Source organism: Tenrec ecaudatus, chromosome 7, assembly GCF_050624435.1.
Source record: "Tenrec ecaudatus isolate mTenEca1 chromosome 7, mTenEca1.hap1, whole genome shotgun sequence".
In the NCBI taxonomy this organism is placed as follows: Eukaryota; Metazoa; Chordata; class Mammalia; order Afrosoricida; family Tenrecidae; genus Tenrec; species Tenrec ecaudatus.
The window spans coordinates 120,845,152-120,870,389 of NC_134536.1; the positions used below are offsets into that span (position 1 = coordinate 120,845,152).

General features: G+C 36.7%; 1 protein-coding gene across 1 annotated transcript in view; it reads right to left on the minus strand.

The window, feature by feature from the left end:
• Positions 1-25,238, minus strand: part of TFAP2D (transcription factor AP-2 delta) — a 67,354-nt gene that overhangs the window by 19,258 nt on the left and 22,858 nt on the right. The window contains exons 6-7 of the mRNA XM_075554072.1: positions 9,832-9,973; positions 3,492-3,605 (exon numbers count right to left, since the gene is read on the minus strand). Of these exons, the coding sequence (XP_075410187.1) occupies positions 3,492-3,605; positions 9,832-9,973 (256 nt within the window). The remainder of the gene's footprint in view (positions 1-3,491; positions 3,606-9,831; positions 9,974-25,238) is intronic.

Genomic DNA, 25,238 nt, shown 5'->3' on the forward strand with positions numbered 1-25,238 from the left:
CAAAATTAAAATGACTGCTGTTCGTAGGAAATTATGATCAGAATAAGTTTTCTGCTAACACATTTTCATCCAGAGTATTAGCAGACCAATGTATGTCAATTAAAGATTTAGGTAGAACGTCCGGTAGAACGTCCCATAACTCAGAATTAAAGATAAGTTAGAAGTGCCAAACAAACAAAACTATTACTCCCAGAATATTTTAGGACTGGGGCTGTTAAATCTGCTCAACTTCAGAGTTCTGAAACTCTCGTAGATGTTGTATCCTATCCTTCCCATCTCCAGGCCTTGAGGGTTTAAAAAAGTGCCCAATGTTATTCTGATATATAGTCAGTCAGGTTTGAGCACCACCCTTGTGAAATGTTGCCTATTTCAAGGTCAGGTAACGGGCTAACTTCTATCTTATTCTTAGCCAATGCAAATGATACTCCTTTTCATAAATGCACATTTTAAAAATGCACAGATTTAAATTTAGTCTTTATCAGAAGCTTTCAATTCTGCTTTTCATGGAAAAATGTCAATCATATATCTTGTGTTTAAAGAATTAGTACGAGAAGTTTTGATCAAGGTGAAGTTGGGCTAAATGATTTCTATCATTCTGCTTTCCACCATGAAATCAGATGTCTGCTGAATAAATAATCTGCGATATAGCTTAGTCAAAACCAACAAAAGCTTGATAGACCTAAAAATAACAAAATGGAATAGCATATCTTTCTGATACTAAAATCAACATAGAAATAGTAATATTCAAGATTTTATAGATGATACCATTATAACCAAAAAATCCTTAGGGGCCGTGCTACTATGTACAATAGTGCTTCTGTTGACTGGGGTCAATATAAGCAATTGAGTAGATGGCACACAACAACGTCGACAAGTGAATATACATATAGACCAAGAGCCTTTGACGGTATGGTTGTGCGCTTCACTGATCAACCATGTAATCTTGAATCTTTTATACTCAAAATGTAATCTTTTGTAGTAGCTCTTTGGGAGGGAGCAATTTACTCTATATGGGTCACTCACGAAACATTGGAGACCTCTAGATGGCCATGAGTTTGGTTTTTGTGTTTAATTCCTCTCTTGGTAACACTAGACTTGTTTATGAACACATACCGCCTCCTGAAGGAAATAAGAATGAATCAAGCCCATACCCTAAACCATGAGCTCGAGTTTAGAAGTGGAGGTTTTCTTTAGGGCCCAAGGATATTACAGTGACAGCCGATGCTTAGACAAGTTCTCAGAGTGTGCCTATGTTTAGCAAACACAAGCTTTGCCTATTTAGTTCATGCGGTGGCTAATTCTGCTTTTAAAAATTTTGTTTTGCATCTGTAGAAGGACTACTCATTTTCTGATGGTGGCTGTAGCTTCTATGGAAATAATTCAGTGGACGTGATACCTGTTGAGGTAATTTTCAACTCATAGCGACCCCAGGTGACAGAACATCACTGTCCTATCAGGTTTCCCAGGCTGTAATCCTTACAGGCACAGATAAACAATTATTGTCTCCTGTAGAGTCATTGGGTGAACTAGAATTGCCAATATTCTGTCTCAACAGTTGAGCACTGAACTCTTGTGTCAGCAGAGCCCCTTAGATATGACAAAAGAGTCTCAATTCTCTGTAATTTTAACAGCAATCTCCCTGAAGAGCAACTTTATACCATAAAGGACCTCGTTATGATCTGAATGGAATCCATGCAAAAATGACTGAAATCTAAATGGAACTTCTATAAAAATCATAAACCCAGGTGGAACAGTGATTAAGAGTTCCACGGCTCACTGAACGATTAGTGTTTCCAACCCATCTTTCTCCTTGAGAGAAAGATGCGACAGTTTGCTCCCTTAAAGATTTACAGCTTCGGAAACCTTAATTAAGGGAGCAGTTCTTCTCTGTCCTATGGAGTTACAGGGGACCAAATTGACCGGGTGGCCATGGGTTTGGTATTTCTGGGTGGATTTGAGTTGCCAATCTTTGGTTCCTAGTCCCTCACAATCCATTTGTGCTGTCTAGGAACTTGGCTGCCTGGAAAAACTGCAGGCATGAGAGCAACTGCGCTTGCAAATATAAAGATGTCATTTGAAAATCTGTTTACTGACTCCAAAGCTTTTTGCTTTTAACTTCTGGCTCTCATACTCACTCCCATTTTTTCATTTGCTTGCCTTTACTAACTCAATTGAATGGTAGGAGTAACATCTTTTAAAAATACACCCTTTTTTATGAATTTCTGGAAAATAAATCTTAAATTTGGCCACCAAAGATGTGTCTATTACCTCTGGAATAACTTCGTGGCACATTAGAAAGTCAAACATCCCTTATACATCTCTGATTTTACAAACAAGATTCCAATGACTTTAAATATGCACTATCTTAGTAACACAGAAAATCTGAAAGTCACTGAGAGGAATCAAAGCGGTTTTAAATTTAATGTACATTAGTCTTTATTTTGTATTTTAAAACACAAAAAATGTAGTTGAACGAGGAAAAATTATTGCTAACGGATGAGAAAATATCATGGAAGCATTAGGCTTTTAGAGCTGCAAAGCTGGCGTCAGAGGCATGAGTAGGCAAGAAAAAGTCGTGTGGCCACTAAGGTATCAATTAACAGAGAACAAAACCCTAACATTCGATTTTCTCCTAAAGTGGAATTCGTAATCTGCATTTCATAATACATTCTCCGTCTTTCAGAAGGAGCTAGGTGGCAGAGCAGCCAAGGATGTAGCAGTTAACCGAAGGTGGGCCATTCAGGTTCCTCATTGACTACACAGGAAAAAGAAGAGTCAATCGGCTCTTATAAGGATTACCAAAAACAAAACAAACAACCCAATAATGAGGGAAAATGTTTTAAAATTGATTGTAGTAGTTATTGTACAATTTTTCTTGATATGATCCAACTTTTGAGTTGTTAATGTGTGGATTATGTGCCTATAACACTAAACACAAAGCTTACAGATACAGCAGTGCTGTGGGCAGCTCTCCTGCGTCCTACAGGGACTTCATGAGACAGAATTAACTTCACAGAAATGCAGCCTGTTTGTTTTATGCTTGTTGAGGCTCTTTGAAATACATGATGGTGGTCTAATTTAAGGAACTTATGTTAGAAGACAAGCCCATTGACAGCTTCTAATTGAGTGACAATTATTAACATACTTCTGGAATTTCTGTCATATCATCTCTCCTTCCAACAGTTTTACCACCCCAAATAAGAAACTATTTAATCCAAGGATTTTTGAATCCGAATCTATAGGTGCTAATATTAATTGAAATAATAGAGTTCATTTTTATTAAGTCACAATTCCTTAATAACCATATAAGTATTTTAATTTTCTAACCTACATATGATCTCTATATTAATTGATCAGTTTTATCTTGGATACATGCCTTTTCAAAAAGTTCCGTCACTGTGGGAGCATGAGGACTGTCTGGAAACTGAACTTCAGCAGGCGTACGAAAACTCCTGGATTAGTAAAACAGTCTACAAGCGAACCAATCGTACCTGAAATGTGTTAAGTGTCTCTGGATGTCAAGGTCAAGAATTGGCGTGGGTCTGGAGGATCCCAGCGGTGATCGATCTTGGCTCAAGAGGTCTTGGAATTCTTTACAAATTTGTCTGAAATAAAAGATTCATAATTGAAATTGAACCACTGAAATGGGAGTTATATTTCATTAACCAAAAGTTTGTTCTCCTTTTAAAAGATGACTAGATATCATTTCAAAAGCCAATCTCCATAGTTCCATTCACAACTTATCAATAAGGTTCACAATATAAACTTTGCTTTCATGTTCTCTAGAAATATCATAGTTTCCAAAAACAAATAACAATCAGTGAACACTGATAATAGCAATGTTTATTTTAAGACAAATATTCAAAGATTAAGTTCCAGGTAAGGGAATAGTTATATTAAAAGACCAATCTTAGGAATTGCTTGTAATATAAAGGAGTAACATATCTATAAATAAGTGTAGTTGATGTTATAAGCTGACTTCAGAGCCATGACTCAGATAAACGCTGGAAAATCCTTTTGTTCAATGTAGCATTAAAACACATGCACCTGTGGAGCTTTTCTTTTTCTCTCACATTTGAAGCAGATGGTCATTTATCATTTAGTCCACTCACCCACCCCTGGAAGGGTTCGTATAAACTGGTGCCTTACAGGAAACATGCCCTCAAAACTGTTTCCCTCATCCCTTTCTTGTTTTCAACGATTATGATTTATGGACATTAGTTACAGGTTTAATTATAGAATTACTGAATATATTGGGCAAAAACCAAGCACACGTGATCCTTCTTACCTATAGCTGAAATCTAGAAAAAGCTAAATGATATACTGCAAAGGTTGCAGGACATATAGGAAAAAGAGTTGTTTTTCACGGTTAAATGAATACCCAAAAGTGTTGTGCTAAGATAATCTTTAAAACTAAAACCAATTTCCCCCCCAAAGTTGCTTTGAACTAAATAGTTTGGCTTTGTGCTCTCCAAAGATTAATCTATGTGAGTTCAAACCGATAATATCTTTAAAATTTAAAAGAAGCACTTAGGGGGCAAGGACATTTTGTTAATAATATTGGAATAATATAGAGATACACAATTAGATCAACATAAAGAATGCAATCGATGTCATTGTATGCAAAATTTATTGCAAACAAGAAACGCTACATGAATGCAGTATCTAGAATGAACTAAGGATCTACCAAGGAATTTCTCAAAAGTTATCAGTACCTAAAGTGAGACCAAAATGTATTCAAGGAACAATATTATATAAAAAAGACCAGGATTACTGGTTGAATGGAGACTGATGGAAGCCCGGGAGCTATATCCTCTAGCCACCCTCATGCCTCGAACTGTACTCACCCCTTGGCTCAATTTTTTAAGGACAGGTCTATAAAGGGAACAATATAACACCTGACTAAAATCAACCATTTGAGCTCAAAAGGGCAATATTTGCCTAGTGACAAAATACAGAAGGCACAACGAGGTCGGAAATAAGAAGGAATGGAAGTGGGGACAGAGAGCGAGAGTGGGATAAGTGATGTTACATTGGACTTTACAATAATTAAACAAGATACATATGGAAAGCTGATATGCTCTGTTAATCTTCACCTAATTTACAGTAAAAATATAAGTAAAAAGAATAATATAATAGTAATAGATGTACATGACAATGATGAGATGTTTTAGCTGATTTTAAAATGAGTGGCCAACCACAAACTGTAATTACTATAGCCCTGACTATGATTACCAAAGTAGCCAAACTCAAGGGAAAAAGAAGGCGAATTCAGTGGAGCCTTTTTACTACAAGGTATCCAGGGTTTACTAAATTCCGTCAAAATCATTTGTCAGCTTTTTTTTAAAGAACAATGAACTTCTGATTTATTGCTGAGGTTCAAAAATTTATATTGTGTTTTTTCACAGAATTTGATTTCATTTAAATAGAAAGCAGGAGAAAAGGTTATAGAAAGAGGGAAAACCAAATCCTGACCGGTTCTAAGTAAGAGAGACTCCTCCACCTACCTGACTAAAATTTGGGTAGCTTTCATGAAAAAGCATCCACCCCAAAGCATGTATTTATGAACTGAATGTGTATACTTTCATTGAGAATATTTGTTCTGTCTGAGCAAGGAGTAAGCTAAGTCTACACAGAAGAAGCACACTAGCCAATGTGAAATAAGGATTGTAAATAATAAAATCCAAACCCGGAGGATGGAATGGTATCAGACCCTAAATTCTAAACACCAGTTTGAAGATCATAGCAGATGGTCGTGAAAGCCTAAAAGGCATTTGCAGGGACCCTATGTGGACTGAGTCTCCCATGAATTCCCACTGACCATACCCAAGTAATATGAATAACTTTGATATCAGACACAGAGCATTTGTAAAGTGGATTTTAGCAGTTGTAGTTAGTCTAAAATGTAACACTCTTGCTTTTAAACCTCCTTTTGACCCATTTTGAATTTATTTATTTACTTAGTTAATATTTTCTGATTTCTATTGAGGTCTTTCTCTGTTTTATTTGGTCATTGCTGAGGTGTGCTCTCTTTCTTTTTGGCCTTTGTTTTGTATAGTTTTTTTCTGTGTAGGGATGTCAGGGTGGGGAGCTCTATGAAGACAGGAATTGGATTAATCATTACCTGGGGGCTCAGACAGGGATGTTGGGGTAAATAGAGAGTCAACAGCAATGGGACCAAGAAGGAAGAAAGTGCTCTTAATTTGACTGGGGTAATGAAGTTAACTCCATCACTCTTTTCTGTTCAGAACAAGACACAGTTGAGTGACCTGTAGTTGCATCACCTATATTTTACAGATATGATAGCAATTTAGATTATTTAACATTATTATTTGGGGCTATTGTCATCTCTCATAGGTGCCTTGCAATATTTCATTTAGTTAGATATTTTTATCTTTTTTTTTTTTTTAGGAAAAACCTTACTATGTCCTTCAGGTTAGCATTTAAATTATCATATACATCATTATGAGCCTGTATTAGAAGGAAAGATTCTTTTAATTATAAAGGAGTCTTTTCATTTCTACATATTAAAATTTTTAAATAAAAATAAGATCATTACTTTGGCCATTGTCAATTTTTATGATATGTCCATTTGGATAATTGATAAACTAATTTATCATTTTATCATATAGCAAGTCAAAATAAACCTAAAATTGAAAAAGAAATGAGAAAAAGACATTTTAAGTGAAAGCTTAACTGATGTTAAACAATTCAATTAATTTATGAATCTATATTAAGACAAGAAATGGAATTCATTTCTTTATTTAATCTTGCTTCCTTTTTTATCATTTTATTGGGGGCTCTTATAACTCTTATTACAAACCATACATCAATTGTATTTGACATATTAGTACATATATTGCTATCATTTTTTTATAGACATTTACTTTCTTTTGAGCCCTTGGGATCTGCTGCTTAATTTACTGATCATACTCCAAAACACATAACAATCCCCTTAGGCAATTAGACAGTATGACAAAGGACTATTATTTTTATGACTAGATTTATTGTTTAGAATTTTATTTGTAAAACTACAATAAGAAACATTTTCCTTTCTCAGAATAAAATGTCCTGTTATGAATTATATAACTCAAGCTGCTCCTTGATGAGTCATACATTCTAACTTTATCACTTACGTCAGTGTCCTTAGGGCATAATTGTTTTCAGTTTATGGCTGAATTTAGGGTTCAACATCTCTTCTGATGATTAATACTATCATAGAACTTAGTGAAAATCCATTTAAAATTGTTTAACTATTTTGCATTACCCCAATGCTAACTAGCTGCTAAGCATACCTAGTTTGAATTCAATGAAGACAATTTTCCATAAATCAATTAAATTTTGTCCTGTATATTTTAAAAATTCAAACATTGTCTAAATCAGTTTCTATCCCTCTTCCTAATTTTCAAAATTAATCAAAGTACGTGTTTAATCATCAAAACACTAAGAACAAGGAGGAATTGGAAAACATACCACATTAATCAAGGGATCCTTTTATATAATTGTATACTTGTCAAGAGAATTAGATACAAGTAAATCTGTTATTCATGGAGGTGAAAAAGAACTCTCTCTGAATATATATGTATATGTAATAGGAATACATATTTTAATATATACATATCCCAATCTTCCAGTGCAGATTAGAAATTGGCTCTGTCATCAAAATAATTTTAGATTTATATATGTTTGGGGCACAATTGTCCTAATCTAATGAACACACTGAGCTATAACTGAAATATAATAAATAACCATGCAACATCCTTCATTTTTCTATTGAGAATTTTAATTAAAGAAAATTAATTAAATGCCCTTTTTGAGGGGAAAATTGTAAACTATTGGGCAAAAACAGTTGCTCTTGTAGTTAGCATTCCAACACTTAATCCACTAAGCCACCAGGGCTCCTTTGGTTGACATTTAATGGCCGGCAAATTTCCAGCTATGGAAAAAGTACCAAAGGAAAGATCCGTATATTCTAGCAATATTTGATAAGATAAAAATGTGACCCAAAATAATATGCATTACTTAGATGATTCCAGTTAAAAGGACAATGCCACTCACTGGTTAGAACTGACTACTCCAAGATAGATAGATCAGCATAGTTTTTCTCAATCTATGGGACTACTTCTTACTTCTCTCAATTTCTAGTAGAATTTACTTCTGTCACTGTGAATGCCCTCTGTATCAAAAACTGTTGGAAGAGGGAAAGAATAGGGGCCAAATAGTCAGAAAGACCCCGTGAGATAAAATATGCACAAGGTCCAGGTGTAGGCCTTGCACCAGCAAGCTTTCAGGAGCTTCTCCAGCATAAAAATGCATCCTGGAACTACAAGTCTACATTTTTTGCCTGCATCTTCATTTCTTTTCCTGTCTCCTGACCTTCATCCTCTGTCTTCTCTCCTTGCTTTGTTTCTCTTTCCTTCCTTGGCCACCTTTCCGCTCCTCTGTCTTCTTCGGGGAAGAGGAGAAAACCAAGGAAGTACAATCCTGGCCCCAGTGACTGCCTCAGCAATTCAAACCCGAATTAAGGGAGTGAAGTGTCTTGGGCAAGCCTCTGGTGCTACAGGTATTCCACACTATTCATTTAGTTTGTAAAAACACCTATGGATTAAGTTGATGGAAGAAATGATCATTTATTTTTATCTTATCATTTTGAGTCAGTTTAAGTTTTAATGGGGATGTTGTAAAGTCATTAGATAATTTTAAAACATCTATTTCCTGGAAAAAATGTTTGTCCCCCATCTATTTTCATGTAAAATTGTATCCAAATAAACTAATTTATCAATGATAATTCAATCACTGGTAACTATCACTTTTAAAACCAGTATAGAGTTCTACAATTCGATCATATTGTTAGTGGCCGATAGGTGGTGATAGTTCGTTTTAAAAAAAGAGAAGATGGAAAGTTTTTCTCTAAAATATTTTTAATGCAGCTTCAAGTGAAGCAAATGGGTTTTCTAGGTTTCCCCACAGTATATGGCACTTCTCTGGGTAATTATTGAAGAACTTTCAATCTTGAGATAATTTAGAAGCATCTTATCCAACCTTTACCACTTCTCTATTTTATTAATACATCTGTCCACATTATTCCTCCATTATCTTAATTGCACTCTACTACTTTCAGATGCTAGCACATTCATTGCACCTTTTGTCTTTAAAACTATCACCTTGGGAGAGGTACTATATAGGATTTTTTTTTCTTCATACAGAAAAGAAGACATGGGCACTGTTGGTGAGGTCTCCTGTTGCTTCAGTTCTTGTTAACTCACATGCACTTGGGTCTGCATCTTTTCATATTTCATATACTCGGGCATAATAATACAAATAAAATTATATAGCACTCAGGGGTTTACTTTGGACATGTCGTAATGAGGAATTAATCACTAGATAAGTATATCCTGATTAGTAAAATAAAAGGTCAGGGGAAAAGTGGGAGATCCTGAATAAGATGGATTGGAACAGTGGCTGCAATACTGAGGTGTGTGGAAGGGGCAGAACCAGGCAAAGAAAAGTTACCACCAGTTCAAGATGACTTTAAGGCACAGAACAAGTGTGTTTGCCTGCGATCCATATCTCCTAAACATCTTTTTCTCCTTATAAATTTCTAGGTATTTTGAAGAAATCTTATAAGTATTTTCTTTTTAAAAAATATTTTCATATATGCAGTCGATAAACCATGTCTTGGGCAAGATACAGCCCTAGCTTGTTGCTGATGTGGTTTTGTGAGACCACAAAATGCTAAAAACTGGCATTTAGCATAGTTTCTTTCATTCAAGTGAAAAAAAAATCAAAACTGACGATGAAGGCACACAGAGCTTCCTCCATTCCACTTACTTGGTCGCCAGGATCATCTTTTTCCTTGCTGTCTGTTCTTTCTGTTCCATATGTTGTCTGGCAAGATGTTCTCCCACTGCTTTGGCTGGAAACTCTGTTTCACAAGTGTAGCCAAAATCCCGAGCCAAGTGTAAAGCCTCTCCTGTTGGCAAAAAAACAGAGTCAGTTTCTCAGGAATGCCCAACCTCAGACATAGGAATACCTTACATTTTTTCCCTAGGTTCATTGCTTGTTGTGACCAGATGGATCATATCTTCGTATTCATTCTAGCCAGTCCAAAGGAAAGGCTTTTATTTTATTTTATTTCCAGAATAGGAGAATTTGGGGGTTACTTACCTAGCCAGGGCATGAATGAGCCTAGAAATACACTCAGGAATTTTGACTTTCTTCTCAGCTCTGGCCCTTAAAGTAGACTGATTACTGATATTTTACCTATCAATGTCCTATGGGGAAAGCCCCAGGGGTGGGCCATCTTGTTATATTTAGTCAATCTGAACTATCCACATGCCTTTTCCAGCAGGCCTGTTACAATATCTGGTTAAATATCCATGGTAGCATTTGAAGAAGTGGGGGTATTGTGGAAAGTGAAATGAATGAATGATATCAATGCCATCACTAAAGCCAGTATACTGTGCAATTAAAGAACTGAAATGACCCGTCTTCATTATATGATACAACCATGTACAATGCTTTTTCAGAATGTAATAAAATCACAACTTTTGCTTCACAAAATCAGTTGTCTTAAACCTGAGTAAAAAATACATACACACACACATACACAAGGGTTTACCTCGAAAAACTTAGAATTGCACTGGGAGAAGCAGAGCTTTCTTAGTAGGCGCTTTCCCCACTAGGCGCACATCAAGAAACTCCCTTGAGTTAGTGCACCCAGTGGCGTCACCTGGGAAAGTTCTCTGATCACAGTGATTTTTTTTGTAAAAGGAGTTTCACTCCAACCTCATTTATTGTGATGGCCACTTTAAAAGAAAAGCTTGCAGCTGTGAAATTTTGTTTCCTGCTTGGGGAAAATGCTGCAAAAACTGTTGTGATGTTGACATAGCTTACAAGGACAGAGCTATGGGGAAAACTCAAGTGTATGTGTCATTTTCTCTTTTCAAAAAGGTGATGTGTTGATTGATGACAATTCTGGACATCTATCACCTTCCCAAATGGACGAAAAGGTTGGCTTGTAGTACATTTGGAATTCATTCCACCAGGTCAGACTGCTAATCAAGCTTTCTATTTTGAATAGAAAAGATTCTGAAAAGATTGTGCAGCAGTTTGCACCCAAAAAGACCTGATATGTGGCAGTCGGCAAACTGGTTTTGCCACCATGACAATGAACCTGCTCATGTAGCCATTTCAGTGTGCCAGTTTCCGGCAAAAACAGAATGCCTCTTTGGCCCCACAAACCTTACTCACCTGCTCTTCCTCTATTTCCATGAATCAAGAGGGACATGAAAGGACGATGATTTGACACATAGAAGAGATGAAGAAAAAAATGAAGGCAGTGTTTGCTGTCAGCTATCCAAACAGACTATTTTGAAAAATGTTTGTAAGGGTGGAATCACAGATTTGACCAATGTATTAGTGTAATGGAGGGTACTTTGAAGGTGATAAGGTTGTTTTGGGGAAAAAATGTAAATACATAGCTTTGATAGAAATTTTCTGGGATTTTTGGTTTTGTTTTGTATACCTCCTCGTATAATTATATTTACAAGTAAGATTCCTGACATCTAGAAAGTAATGCTTCACTCACTACCAGTAAGTCAAGTCCAATTCACAGTGTCCTTAATGGACAGAGAAGAATTGACCCTGTGGGTTTTCAAAACTGTGCATCTTTGCAGGTGTAGAACACCTCATTCATCTCCTGGGCTACTTTCAACCTGCTGACCTTGCAGGTAGCAGCCCAACGCATAACCCACTACACCACCAGGGCTCCGTAGAAGACAATGATGAGTACTTTAAAAATTCAAGTCAAATCTTAATTAATAATGAAAGCTTTGAAAAGCACACCTTAAATCTATAGAACCCGAACTTTGTTCAAGGTACAGTGTTAGAGAAATATAATAAAAGCTATCAAAGAGTATCAAAGATTGTTCCTATCTCTAAAAATATTGCAGTCTTACCAATAACATAAGAAATAATTAAAATGTAATACCTTAGTAGGGCATTATATTATACATTGCACTTATAGAAAGACTATTTGCACCTCTAATATTTGTTGGTATTACATTGACATCATATTTAATAAAGATAGTATAAGTATCAATTAGTGCTAGAGACAAAACATTTTACATAATTCCAAAGAAGGAGGAGATGGTAATGATCAAGTAGTCGAAATCATAGAGAAAATAGTAAATAAAACTTGATGACTAAATTATATGAAGCTTTGTTGGTGACTAGATTAAGTAACAGGGTCCTACTTTAAACTAACAAAATAAAAAGCTACTTAATGAGTTACTGCCACAAGAAATAAAAATGGTTATTACTAATCAAAATTTTGGAGAAGAGGGAAAGTTTATATATTTGTAAAATATACAAAATATATGTTAGGACAAAGTGGAGAAACCAAACCCACCTATAAGCTAATTGGACAGTCCCTCACAGATAGGCCACATGGAAGGGATGATATATCCAGGGTGGTGTATGGTACTGATAAGATACTAAATAATCCTCTAGGTCTTTAACATTTACCCCCCTTACTATCATGGTCTTTGCTTTACTTCCTAAATCTTGTTAGACCTGCATAAGTTCATTTGTAAAATTAAGATCACTTGATGCATGGAAGCCAAGACAGATAAGCCTTCAGAAACAGTAACAGGAGTAGTGATTCCCTGAGGGTATGGGAAGAGGGGGTGGGGAAAGGGCAGCTGATAGCAATGATGTCTACATAACCCCACTTAAGGTAAAAGAATAACAGAAATGTAGGTCAATGGACACATTGGATGGTGTTAGATAGGGCAATAATAATAATTTACATTACAATAACAAGGGTTCCTGGAGAAATAGAGTGGTGGAGGGAGGGAGGGAGGGGATAAAGGGGTGCTGATACCAAAGAGTTCAAGTAGAAAGAAAATGTTTTGAAACTGATGGTGGTAGCAATTGTACAATTCTACTTGATCTAATTGAATCATGGATTGTTACACTATATGTAAGAGCTCCCAATAAAATGATTTTTAAAAATTAAAGTCCAGGGAATATCAATGGACATATTCTTAGTAAAGATTATACCTTTTAAAATATATATATAATCAAATCACAAATAACCTGTGAAAATACATATTAGTCTTCCAAAATGTGAAGCTTATAAACAATAGCAAGAAAGCTTACAAACAATAGCAAAAAAAAAAAAAGACAAAGAAAATCAGTAACAAAAAAGCAGCAAACATCTTAGGATACTGTATTGCTAAGAAAGTATGACACTGTGAGTAATTTTCTCCTAATCTATCATTGAATCCTTGCCTTTCTTTAAAGTAGGAATCTTAAAAAAAAAATTTTAAGCATAAACCAAATCCTAGTTACATAAAACATTTGTTATGAAAATTTTCCAACATATACCAGAGTTGTAAGAATTTCATTAAAAAGCATTCATATGCCTACCTTTAATATTTTAATAAGTGTGCTTCATTAAATATCAATCCAGATTATTTTTATACATTTCAGATGGGTGGCAAGCTTCAGTACTTAGCTCTAAAAAACCTTAGCATACATATCATTAACTAGCATCTCATGTTTCTATTTTTTTTATGCTTAAGATAAAGGGTTTGTAATTTTAAAGTTTTTCTTGGCCTATACAAAGAATAAATAAATGAAACCGCTCTTTAATGATAGTTTAATCATTTATGCTTAATACCATAATGGAAAATGATGTGATCCTTCCCATTGTTGATTTGACAGAAAAGAACACTTGACAATAGAAAAGTCCATTGTGACATGTGACTGCAGAGACTAGGGAATGTCTTGATTTTAAGTTGCAATGCATGCATATATTATTCATTAAAATCAGGCTTTTGCATTCATGCATATACATTTAATTTTTATTTGTTATTCATGTCTCCATACATTCTTGCCATCCATAGCCACTTATTTCACCCGACAATGTGCACATGGGTTTATTATAAGCCTTGACAAGAGAGTCTAATCTAATATAAAATATTACAGTGAAATAAACACTAATGTCAATAATATTTTTTAACTGCTTGATCATGGTCTTGATTTTGCTTTTCTCTTTGTTTCATATGAGTAGTGGCATGCTTTGATTAACATTGTTATATTGGTGTGGTGATTTTATCTCCTTCTTAGTGCTCATTTTAAATAGAAATATAAAATAACTAAAAGGAAAATGTCCTTCTATGTGTAAGTCTCAGTAGGCAACTTATTGGCGTGTCACAATTTTGGGTAAAGTTATAATGTGAAAGCAGTCTTAATTATTATTAACATCTTGTCAACACAAGTAATTAGGGGGAAAATGTGCATATTTGGCAAAAGACATGACACAAAAATTTTACATTGTAAGACTCTGTAGGATGGACACTGTTGCTAAAAATGACATAAGGAAAATTATTTGAGAAACTTCCAGTTTCAAAGTAAAAAGTCTAACAGTTTAGTCCATCAAATAGTGGCTACAGCAATGTAAACAAAAAATATACGAGCTTTAACTGAGATGGATTTTAGGACTTATTTGTCTTGAAACTAACATAGTAACATCATGCATGGAGTATCATCTTTGGACAGCAAGTTAAATTATATATTGGTATATCTGCATATTGTATTCTTCACAAAGAAATAGATATTGAATATCATTTAACAGAATCTATATGTTATATACACACATACATGTATGTGTATGTATATATGTGTATGTATATGTATACATATATATACATACACACACACACCATACCCTGCATAATGGTGGGAGAAGTGAAGTAGGGCAAACAGGAGGGTGGAGGGTGGCAGCACGTCTCCTCAGTTTTGTGCTAAAACCTGCGCCAGGAAGATCTGGTCCATTTTATGCAAAAGTCTTCATGTGTGGAAGTTTGAAAAGCAGTTTGAATAGAACAGCTGCTATTTACATTTACACTGACAGTCAGATCGTTCCTTCTCTCAGTTCTGTTTACTTCTCTCTCTGGCTTGCGATGTAACATTGTTACAGGATGTATAGCGATGCTACATCAAGAGAAGTGGCAAGTGAAGACACTGTGATATGTGTGTATCTTACTACAAAAGCCTGGTGTGTGAAGATCCAAGAAATGAATGAATAAATGAATCCATGAATTAAAATGCCCATGGTTTTCATAGATAATGACTCATCTAGAGTGAAATCTTTGCAGCAGATGTCTTAAAGCCAATCAGTTTAAGAAAAATAGAAACTGAACATCAGAAAAGCCTCTAACTGAGATGCTAGAAAGTTTGATTCGTGAAGTGAACATCTAAGAGCCTCCCTTTTCTTGGGGTCGAACAACATGTTGATATGAACAACAAACAGGCACTAACCTGTACTGGAAAAAGTGATTCAGGAAGAACTAAGAACATTTCCCCTTCTATTCCCATAACAGCAAACATGATTGCTTTCACCTCAAATAGGTGCAGTAGGGTGTCCTAGTTCTTATTTTTTTAAAGAGGGCATTTATACGAGGAGGCATGTGGCGAGTCCCTAAAAGTACACCAACATATGATCATCAATTAAATATAAACATAATACCACAATGCCTTAGACATAAAAGAAAATGTCAGTTCACACTAAGAAACAAGAGAGAGCAATTAAAACACATGGCCTAAATCTAGAGTCAGAAGACTATTCTGAAGAAGAATGGCATTGGAACTGCCTGACAAGGAATTAAAAAGAATGATATGTAGGTACTTAATGGATTTAGAGAAAGATCAAGAAAGCTGCAGATTAAATCAAGGAAAACACAGGGAAAGCTTAAGAAGAATACAGGAAAACTATCCAAGGACAAATGGACAAAATAAATAAAATAATTATACAAGAATATCAAATAAAACCACAGAAGATTAATATTAAGTTTTCAGAAATAGATAATATGTTTCAAAGTGAAAGGCAAAGGAGTCTAATTGAATCAATGGAATGTTAAGATAATCTCTCAACACCTGCTAAAGAATCATAAATAAGAATGAAAGAATTTTTAAAAAGCCTAATAATTATGTGGGCCATTATCAAGAGAAATAAATAACTTGCATGCAATCAGAATTTCAGAATAGGAAGGGACAACAAAAAGCACAGAGAAAGATGTAAAAACATTGTTGGAAGAAAACTTCCATACCATCATAAAACATGAGAAGATACTAATTCAAGAAGCTGAATAACAGAAATGTGGGTGAAGGGAGACAAGTGATACACATAGGTAAATTCCCAGGTACAAATATCATCTCTCAGTCCTTTATATATTTGAGAATATAATCCAACTCTCCCTCCCACCCTCGTTCAGCCCATGTCTATCAATGCATCTGCTTATGGACTACAGATTTTGCAAAATTGATGGAGGCAGGAGAAGAAATTGGGACGAGTACAAGAGTTCAAGGCAGCCGAAGTAAATACTATCATATATACAATTTTGATATTTGTACCTGGGTATTTACCTATGTGGCAACTATATTTATGAATGCGGTGGAGTAAAAAGAGAACAAAGCTTTTAAAATGTCTTGCACATAACTAAATACCTTGAGGGAATGAATCATTAAGTTTGAGAGTGAAGACCAATGGTCTCAGTGGATAGCAAGATCAATCGATATAACATAGTTCACAAAGACAATGAACGTTACGCATTCTACTATGGTGAGTAGCAACTGGAGTCTGAAAAATTTTTGAGCAGTCATCTAAGGAGCAACTATTGATTTCTCCCTGTCCAGAGGGGAAGAAAATAAAAGATACATGTAAACAACCCAGTGGACTAATAGGCCATGTGTACATCAGTCTCCCTGCTCCTGAGACCAGAAGAATGCATTTGTGCCTGGCTATCCTCTGGAAAGGATCATCACATTAAAGGTCCTGGATAAAGTGAAAGAAAAAAAATGTGGAACATAACTCAAACTCACAAAGGATACTAGGCTTACTGTTCAGCTAGAGACTGGTAGAACACGTGGGACTATGGCCCTTATTCACTCTGCAGGTCTAGAACTGAGCCCATCGCTATGGACAATTTTCAGCCAAACAATACACAGGTCTGTGAGGGAAATTGTGCGGCACGCACACCTTGGGATAATCAACCATTTAAGAGCAAAAGGACAGTAGTTACCCAGGACAAAGTTCAGAAAGGTTAGGAAAGAAAGGAATAGAAGCAGGGAACAGGGGGAGGAAGTGGGAGAAATGACATCACACTGAAGGATTGGATTGCACTGGATGAGACTAAATAAATGTGTCTGACTTGTTGAATATAAAACAGGTGATTTGCTTAGTAAATCGTTGCTCAATTCACAATATAGCATTAATAAAATAACTAAAGGGGGTGTTAAACTCCTCTTTTATTTCAGTGTAGTGTGCCATGTGACGCATTGTCCCTACAACTGAACTAATACACCAATCTTGGCATGCAGCTTCATTTTATTTCAAGAGAAATATTTTATAAATAGGATGAAGACAGCTGTATTCTCCTAGAGGCAAGAATTTCAGCTTTAAGTACCATGTTTTAGGCTGAAGAACTTGCTGCTGAAAACCATATCCTCAAAACTGGACCATTAGATAACATCATGACAAATGACGGGAAGATTAAAGTCTTCAAGCATTTCATTTTGCTTGGATCCATAATCAATCATGGGAGCAGCAGTCAAGAAATCAAGTGATGTTTTGCATTGGGTGAGTCTGCTGCATAAGATCTCTTTAAAGTGCTTAAGAAAAAGAATGTCACTCTGAAGACTAAGGTGTGGCCGAAGCCCCCAAGCTGTGGTACTTTCAATGACCCCATCTGCATGTAGAAGATGAACAATGAGTAAGGGACACTGAAGAAGAACTGATGCATTTGAATTATGATGCTATCAAAGAATATTGAAAATATCACGGGCTGCCAGAAGAACAATCAAATCTGGTTTTTGAGAAAAGGCAGCCAGAATGCTCTTTAGAAGTCAAGATGGCTGGATTTTGTCTCACAGATTTTGAATATGTTATCAGGAGACACAAGAACCTGGAGAAGACATTATGGTCAGTGAAGCAGAAGAGCAAGCAAAAAGAGGAAGACTTAATGAGATAAAGTGACACAGAGGCTATAACAAGGGCCTTAGGAAGGCAAATTTTAAATGACAATTACTACTGTGACTAGAAATAGATCACTAATGAGAAAGTATTTTCTGAGGAAACATTTATTGCTTATTGTACTGAGGTGCTTGCTGTGTTCTGACATTATATTGCTCCATTGAAATAGAGTAGATTCAGATGCATGGTGACCGTATAAGATGCAGTAGAATGGCCCATTTGGGTTTCCAAGACTTTAAATCTCTTTGGGAAAGGCGTCTCCTCTTTCTCCTCTGGAGAAACTGGTGCATTCAAACTGCTGTCCTTGGAGTTAGCAACCCAATGCATAACCCATTACAGCACCAGGGCTCCTTTATTTCACATGAAACAGATCTAAATGCACTTTTACAAAGTAATAAATACTTTTGATTTCCAATCTTTTAGACACTGGCTAAGTATTTTTCTTTCCTTTTAAATGATTTTACTTAAGGGCAGAAGGGGCTTTGACAACTACATAAGAATATGTAACATTAATTTTATTAAACTATAGTTATGCATTTTTATTCACTAGAATTCTTACTAACTGCCATTAGAGCGATATTTCTTTAAAACCGATTTGAGTCTTAGTATGGTGGTATGATGAAATAAAAGCAACAATTCATAGGTATTAATTTCCAATCAAATATGTATGATTTCAATCTTATTTACATGTATGGGGAATAACAAATTCAGATTTTTATATGTAGTACTGTTCTACTGAAACAAAATTTGGGAATATTTTCAAATCTTGATGAGATGTTGTATAAATATCTTAGAATATCAAGAGCAGTGGATCCTCGAGTTGAAGAGTAAGGGTAGCTTATCCCTTACAGATTTCTCAAACTACACTGAGGAGAAAAAGCAGTCTGCAACACTGTTGACATAAGGCAAGAAGAGGTGGCTTATGATCATGATAGTTACCTCAGCTCAGTGAGGAGCTTGTTCAAACACTAACATGTTACTTCAAATAAACAGTTGTGTTCCCTATTTTCTATCTCCACATAGCACACAGTACCTGATTCTTAATGGGCATTTGTTAAACATATAATATGCTGTTAGGAAATTATGACAATGGTCTTAAGATACACCCTCCCAAAAATATAGTGAATAACTGGAGCAAAATATAATTGACAGAAAGAACAAAATACATAGGAAACCCATGAAAATAGATTATACCACTCTATCAGTGAAATCATTTCATAAAGTTGAGTATAGTTGAATACAGTATTTTTCAACCCTTGTTGGGGCCTTGTTATATGTTATCATTACATAGAGAAATCTTTAAAAGACAGAAACAAAATCTGATGTCTGCTTTGTACCACACTTCAATTAGCATGAAATCTCTGAACCCAGCATAATTTTTTTTTTAACTTCTATGGTAAGTTACCCTTACCAAGGTAGACTCGGTGTTCCAAGGGAACTGTTATGCTTGGTGCTTTGGGAGGGCATAGGACTGGGCTATGGACCTTCCCGAATGATTGCAGCATCTGTAACTTACTCAAAGGAAGGCAGTGATTTTGGAAATTATATTCAATTTAAGGTCTCTGTCCAGCTTGTTTCTTGCATACTGCATTCTACCTTGCTTAGCTGTTTGGTGGTAGATGTAGAGGCATTTTTTGGGGGGGGGGGGAAATAGATCAAGCTATTTTCAAATGTTATTCATATAGGGAAGTTATTATACTATGAAAATTGTTTTTTACTTAGAAGAGAAAAGCGGGAGCCTCAATCAAAGGTATTGAGACAACTGAGTAACCATCTGCAAAAACAACTCAAACTGGATTCACATTGTATAGCTACCAGCAAACCTCATTCCAGATGGCAAAAACACTTAACGGTTAAAAAATTAATCCACAAATTAATTACACATTATCATGGGAGAATCTTTTTTATATTTTTGAAATAAATCAGGCCTTTTTAAGTATGATTCAAACTAAAAGCCATAAAATACAACTATATCAATACGGGAAAAGTTTTTCATGGAAAGCAAAGAGAAGAACATATAAACAAGCAAAGAAAAAACACACACCATTAAGTAGAGAAACTAAAGCTGGGGAGAGCAGGGGTTTGTAACTCATATCAGAGATATATTCCTAGTACCTAATGATCACTTATAAATCAATGAGAATATATTTAAAAATCTACCCAAAAGCACACAATAATGAGTAGCACAAAGTAAAAGAAAGTGGTGGACTGGGGTGGGATCATAGAGTGCCTAAGAACATGACCACCCTCAGTTACCATTAAATGACATTCTTAAGAAGTCTATCAACTCAATAAAGATAAACTAGTTGGTAGAAACATGCTTGGGCTAGAGCATTAAAGTACACCCATCTCAATGTTTTTTACCCCATTGCTCATAGGATTGAAAGTTCATAAATGCCCTGGAGAACAACCTGGTTACGTTGATCAACATTACAAATCAAAAAATATCTTGGAGCTAGCCAAACAAATCTCAAGAATCTGTATATTAAAAAATTGAAAAATAAAAAAGGAATCTACATATTAGAAGAATTCTTTATGTATGATTGATGTTACTCATTGTCGTATTGTTCATAATAGCCAAAGATTGTAACCATCTAAATGATATTCAGCAGGGGAATGCCTTTGTTGCTAGGGGCCGTAGAGTGGGTTCCAACTCATAGTGACCTGAAGCACAACACAGCAGCTACCTGTTCCAGAACCATCCTCAAAATTGTTACTATGCTAGAGCCCATTGCTGCAGCCTGTATGTCAATCCATCTTGTTGAAGGTCTTCTTCTTTTTTGTTTACTTTCTACTTAACTAATAATGCTCCTTCTCAGGGACTGGTCCTTCCTGATGATAACGCCAATGCACAAGCGATGACGTTAAATTCTGACACACTGAATGCAATGCAGCTATTTTAAAAGGCACGGACAAACACTGGATTAAAAAATGAACATTAAGTACAGGTGTGGAAAAAAGTACGATACTATGCATAGAATGTTACTTATTTTTTAAAAAAGAAAAATATGAACATGCACATATGTTTTTCTTGTAAAGAAAAATGGAACCAATAATGTTTGTTTCTTCTAGAGGGAGGAAATTGAGTGACCAGAAGATGAAGTGAAAAGAAGATATTTCATTGCAAGTCTCTCTGTAACGTCTGAATTTTGCACCATTTGTATGGAATATCAATGAAAATCAATTTAATGTAAAATTGCTCTCTGCCTCAGGATTAGAACATTTTAATTCTTAATTTTTGAAGTTTCTTATAAATTAAATATGCTCAATTGAAAGATTTCAGGTTCTCTTAATTAGAAGTTAGATATCAGTAGGAATAATTATAAACCAAACTTAGAGCAATTGAGTCGATATTGACTCATAGAGACCTACAGAACAGGATAAAACTGCCCCAGGGGGTTCCCAAGATTAAACACTTTACAGGAGTGGAAACCCCCATAAGTCTCCAACCGCACAGGGGTTGCTCTCAAACTGCTGACCTTGGCATCGCAACACATAACTACGATGCCACAGGAATAATGATTATTTTATTGAAAAATCTACTAACTTTGGTAACTGGCAGCCACGTAGAGAAGCAGAATCTGAGCGTTTGAGAAGTATGTTTGATGCGGCACCAAATTTGAAATGGAGAATAACAGCAGAATTAACAATAGGTCGTTGAGAATGGAGAACACACCCGGAAAAGGGTAGCACTAGTTTCAAGAATAAGCAATGAGCTGGACCAATGAAGACAAAGCTAGGACTGAGCCAAATACACTCACTTCTTTGTGGCACAGTCAGCATGAACAGGAAAAAGGATGTTAGGACATTTCAAGTCACGCAAAAACAACGACAAAAAACCCACTGCTATAGAGTCAATTCCAAATCATAGCGACTCAGTTTGGGGTTTCCAAGATGGTCTTTGCAAGAGCAATTAGCCTAATTTTTCTCCTTTAGAGTGGCTGGGGGTTTGAACCACCAAGATTGCTGTTAGTAGCTCATTGCCCAACCCATGGAGCCATCAGAGCACTGCCAAGTCACTCATAGTCACACACAAACACATATGTGCTACAACTCAGCTCCCCAACTCTTATGCAAAGTTGGCCCAGTAGCAGCTAACCTAATAGTCAATGGTCCCATCCACTCAGTGCTTTGTGGGAGAAAAATCCCGGAGATTTCCTCCCATGAAAATTACTGCCTAGGAAACCCAACAGAGTAGTTCTGATCTATCCCATAGTCAAAATCAGTCAGAATGGAGTCCTCAGCACAAAATAAGAACAATGTGCAAACATCTTGTCCATCTAAAGATGAATGAAATCATAAGGGGCAGGTCAGAGGAGTCATATTGTAGGAAATGAGCAAATTATTTAAGAAGATAGTTTCAAACTCAGGGATATATATAGTAGCCCACTAAAAAGGAGCGGGGTGGGGGGAGGAGGGAAAGACTTGGGTAGCCTGGGGAACAGGCCACTAACCCACACAGGGGGAGGGTGTTGATTGTGTCTCCACAGGGAAAGAGGGACCGGACTTCAATCCAGTGCTCCAAGACAAGAACACAACACAGACATGAAGCAGGGAACCAATAGAGAGGCCTGAGGAGCCGGCCCCATTACCAACTAAGTGGACAGCACCACCCTCCCCTTCCAGAAGAATTCACTTCAAAGGACAGCACTGAAACAACAGCTCAAAGAGAAGGGACTTGTCTGATCAGAGCACACAGGAGCCAATGAGGGTAAAAAGAAAGAGTGAAGCACATCCTGGCTCACCAAGCCCTGAGGACAATGTTCCTGCTCAGAACAGCAATGCACAGAGATGACCACAGGGCCGGCCACACCACTGGACACAGCGTTCCTCATTGACCCATCACACCACTGGGGACAACACTAGAGACACACAGTGGGAATTGTGCCTGCCCAGGGCCCACTATGCCTGAGCCAGCCTCTGGGGGCATGCATCAGAGCAGCGGGAGGAGCAGAGCAATGAAGTCCCCAGGGATAGATGTGGGGCCAAGGCACGGCACCCCATCAGACTTGACTGGAAAGTAAAGGACAACAAATAGACCTTAAACTATTTATAGAGTTTTTTTGTTGATATTGTTGTAGTTGTTGTAGCTTTTGTTTTATTTTATATTGTTGCTTCCTTGTGCTCAGTCTTGTGATGGTGCATATTGTTGTTGCTGAATGTCTAACTGGAAGGGATAGGCAGGATAAACAAGCCAGAAGAGAGAACAAAGGGATGACAGTTCCGGGGGACATGGGTGAAGGGAAGCAGGGGAAAGGAAGTGAGTGTTAACAAACCCAGGGACAAGGGAACACCAAGTGATCCAAAATCAGTGGGAAGGAGGGTGTAGGAGGTCTGGCAGGGCTGGATCAAGGACAATGCAACTGAGAGGTCTGGCAGGGCTGCATCAAGGACAATGTAACTGAGAGAAATTCCTGAAACCCAAATGAAGGCTGAACGTGATAGTGGGACAAGAGGAAAGTACTGAGAAATAGAGGAAAGAACAAGGAGGCAATGGGCATTTATAGAGATCTAAATACAGGAATATACAGATGTAAATATATTTATATATGATGAGGGGGAAATAGATCTATGTACATATATTTATAGGTTTAGTATTAAGGAAGCATATGGACAGTGGGCCCCTACTCAAGTACTCCTTCAACACAGAGCACTTTGTTCTAACAATTTGGCAGTCTGAGATGCTCACCTTCCTGGCACAATTGCTGAAGCAAATGGGTGCAGAAGCAAATGTGGTGAAGAAAGCTGATGGTGCCTGGCTATCAAAAGATATAGCATCTGGTGTCTTAAAGACCTGAAGATAAACAAGCAGCCATCTAGCTGAGAAACAACAAAACCCACATGGAAGAAGCACACCAGCCTGTGAAACCACGAGTTGTCGAAGGGATCAGGTACCAAGCATGAAAGACAAAAAAAAAAAAAATCATAGCATTGTGAATGAGAGAGAGTGCTGAGTGGGGACCTAGGGTACATCTGTAGGAAATTGGACATCGCCTTGCAGAAGGGCTGTGGGGAGGAGACCAGCCAGTTAGGGTGCAGTATAGCAATGATGAAACATACAATTTTCCTCTAGTTCTTGTAGGCTTCCTTCTCCCCACTATCATGATCCCAATTCTACCTTACAAATCCAGCTGGATCGGAGGATGTACACTGGTACAGATAGGAACTGTAAACACAGGGAATCCAGGAGAGATGAACCCATCAGGACCAGTGGTGAGAGTGGCGATACTGGGAGGGTGGAGGGAAGGTGAGGGAGAAAGGGGGAACAGCTTGCAAGTATCTGCATATAACCCCCTCCCTGGGGGACAGACAGTGGAAAAGTGAGTGAAGGGAGATGTTGGACAGTGTACGATATGACAAAATAATAATAATTTATAAATTATCAAGGGTTCATGGGGGAGCAGGGAGCAGGGAGGGAGGGGAAAAACGAGGAGCTGATACCAAGGCTCAAGTAGAAAGCAAATGTTTTGAAAATGATGTGGGAAACAAATATGCAAAAGTGCTTGACACAATGGATGTGTGTATCGATTGTGATAGGGTTGTAGGAGCCCCAAATAAAATGATTTTTTAAAAAAGGAGATAGTCTCTAAAGGCTTATCTATTTGTCAGAAATATTGTGATGGTACACTCTCATGTTTATTGAAGAGAGTTATATAAACACTAGCTCTCAAGTATTTAATCACAACTAGCTTACTTAAGTAGACTGCCCCAGATAAAACTCTTCCCTGTCTCAAAGAAACAAACAAATTCACTGTCATCAAGTCGATGCAACTCATAGTGACTCCCTAGGACAGGGTATATCTGCTCCATGAGTTATTGACATGGTAACTGTTTGTGGAAATAGAAATTTTCTCCCATGCCCTTTTCTAGAGTAAGAAAATTTTAGAGAACGTGGCAGGATATGTTTCCTCCTTCTCTGGATGGTTTGGCAATGATGGAGAGGAAAGTCTGCTAGGGTGCCTTACAGCTAATGCTACTGACACTCAGAGAAGTTATTTGTCTCCATCTATTGTTCACAACTAGCAAGAGGTGGAAGTGAGTTCAGATCTGAGTTATTTAAACCATGCTCCGGTTACTTATTCAATCTTCCACTTTCCATCAGGCCTAAAAGTTTACTCTTGTTTTTTGATATTAAGTAGCAATACTGTTCACAGGGATGGAAGTCAGAAGACAGGCAATCCAACAAATCCAGAGACAA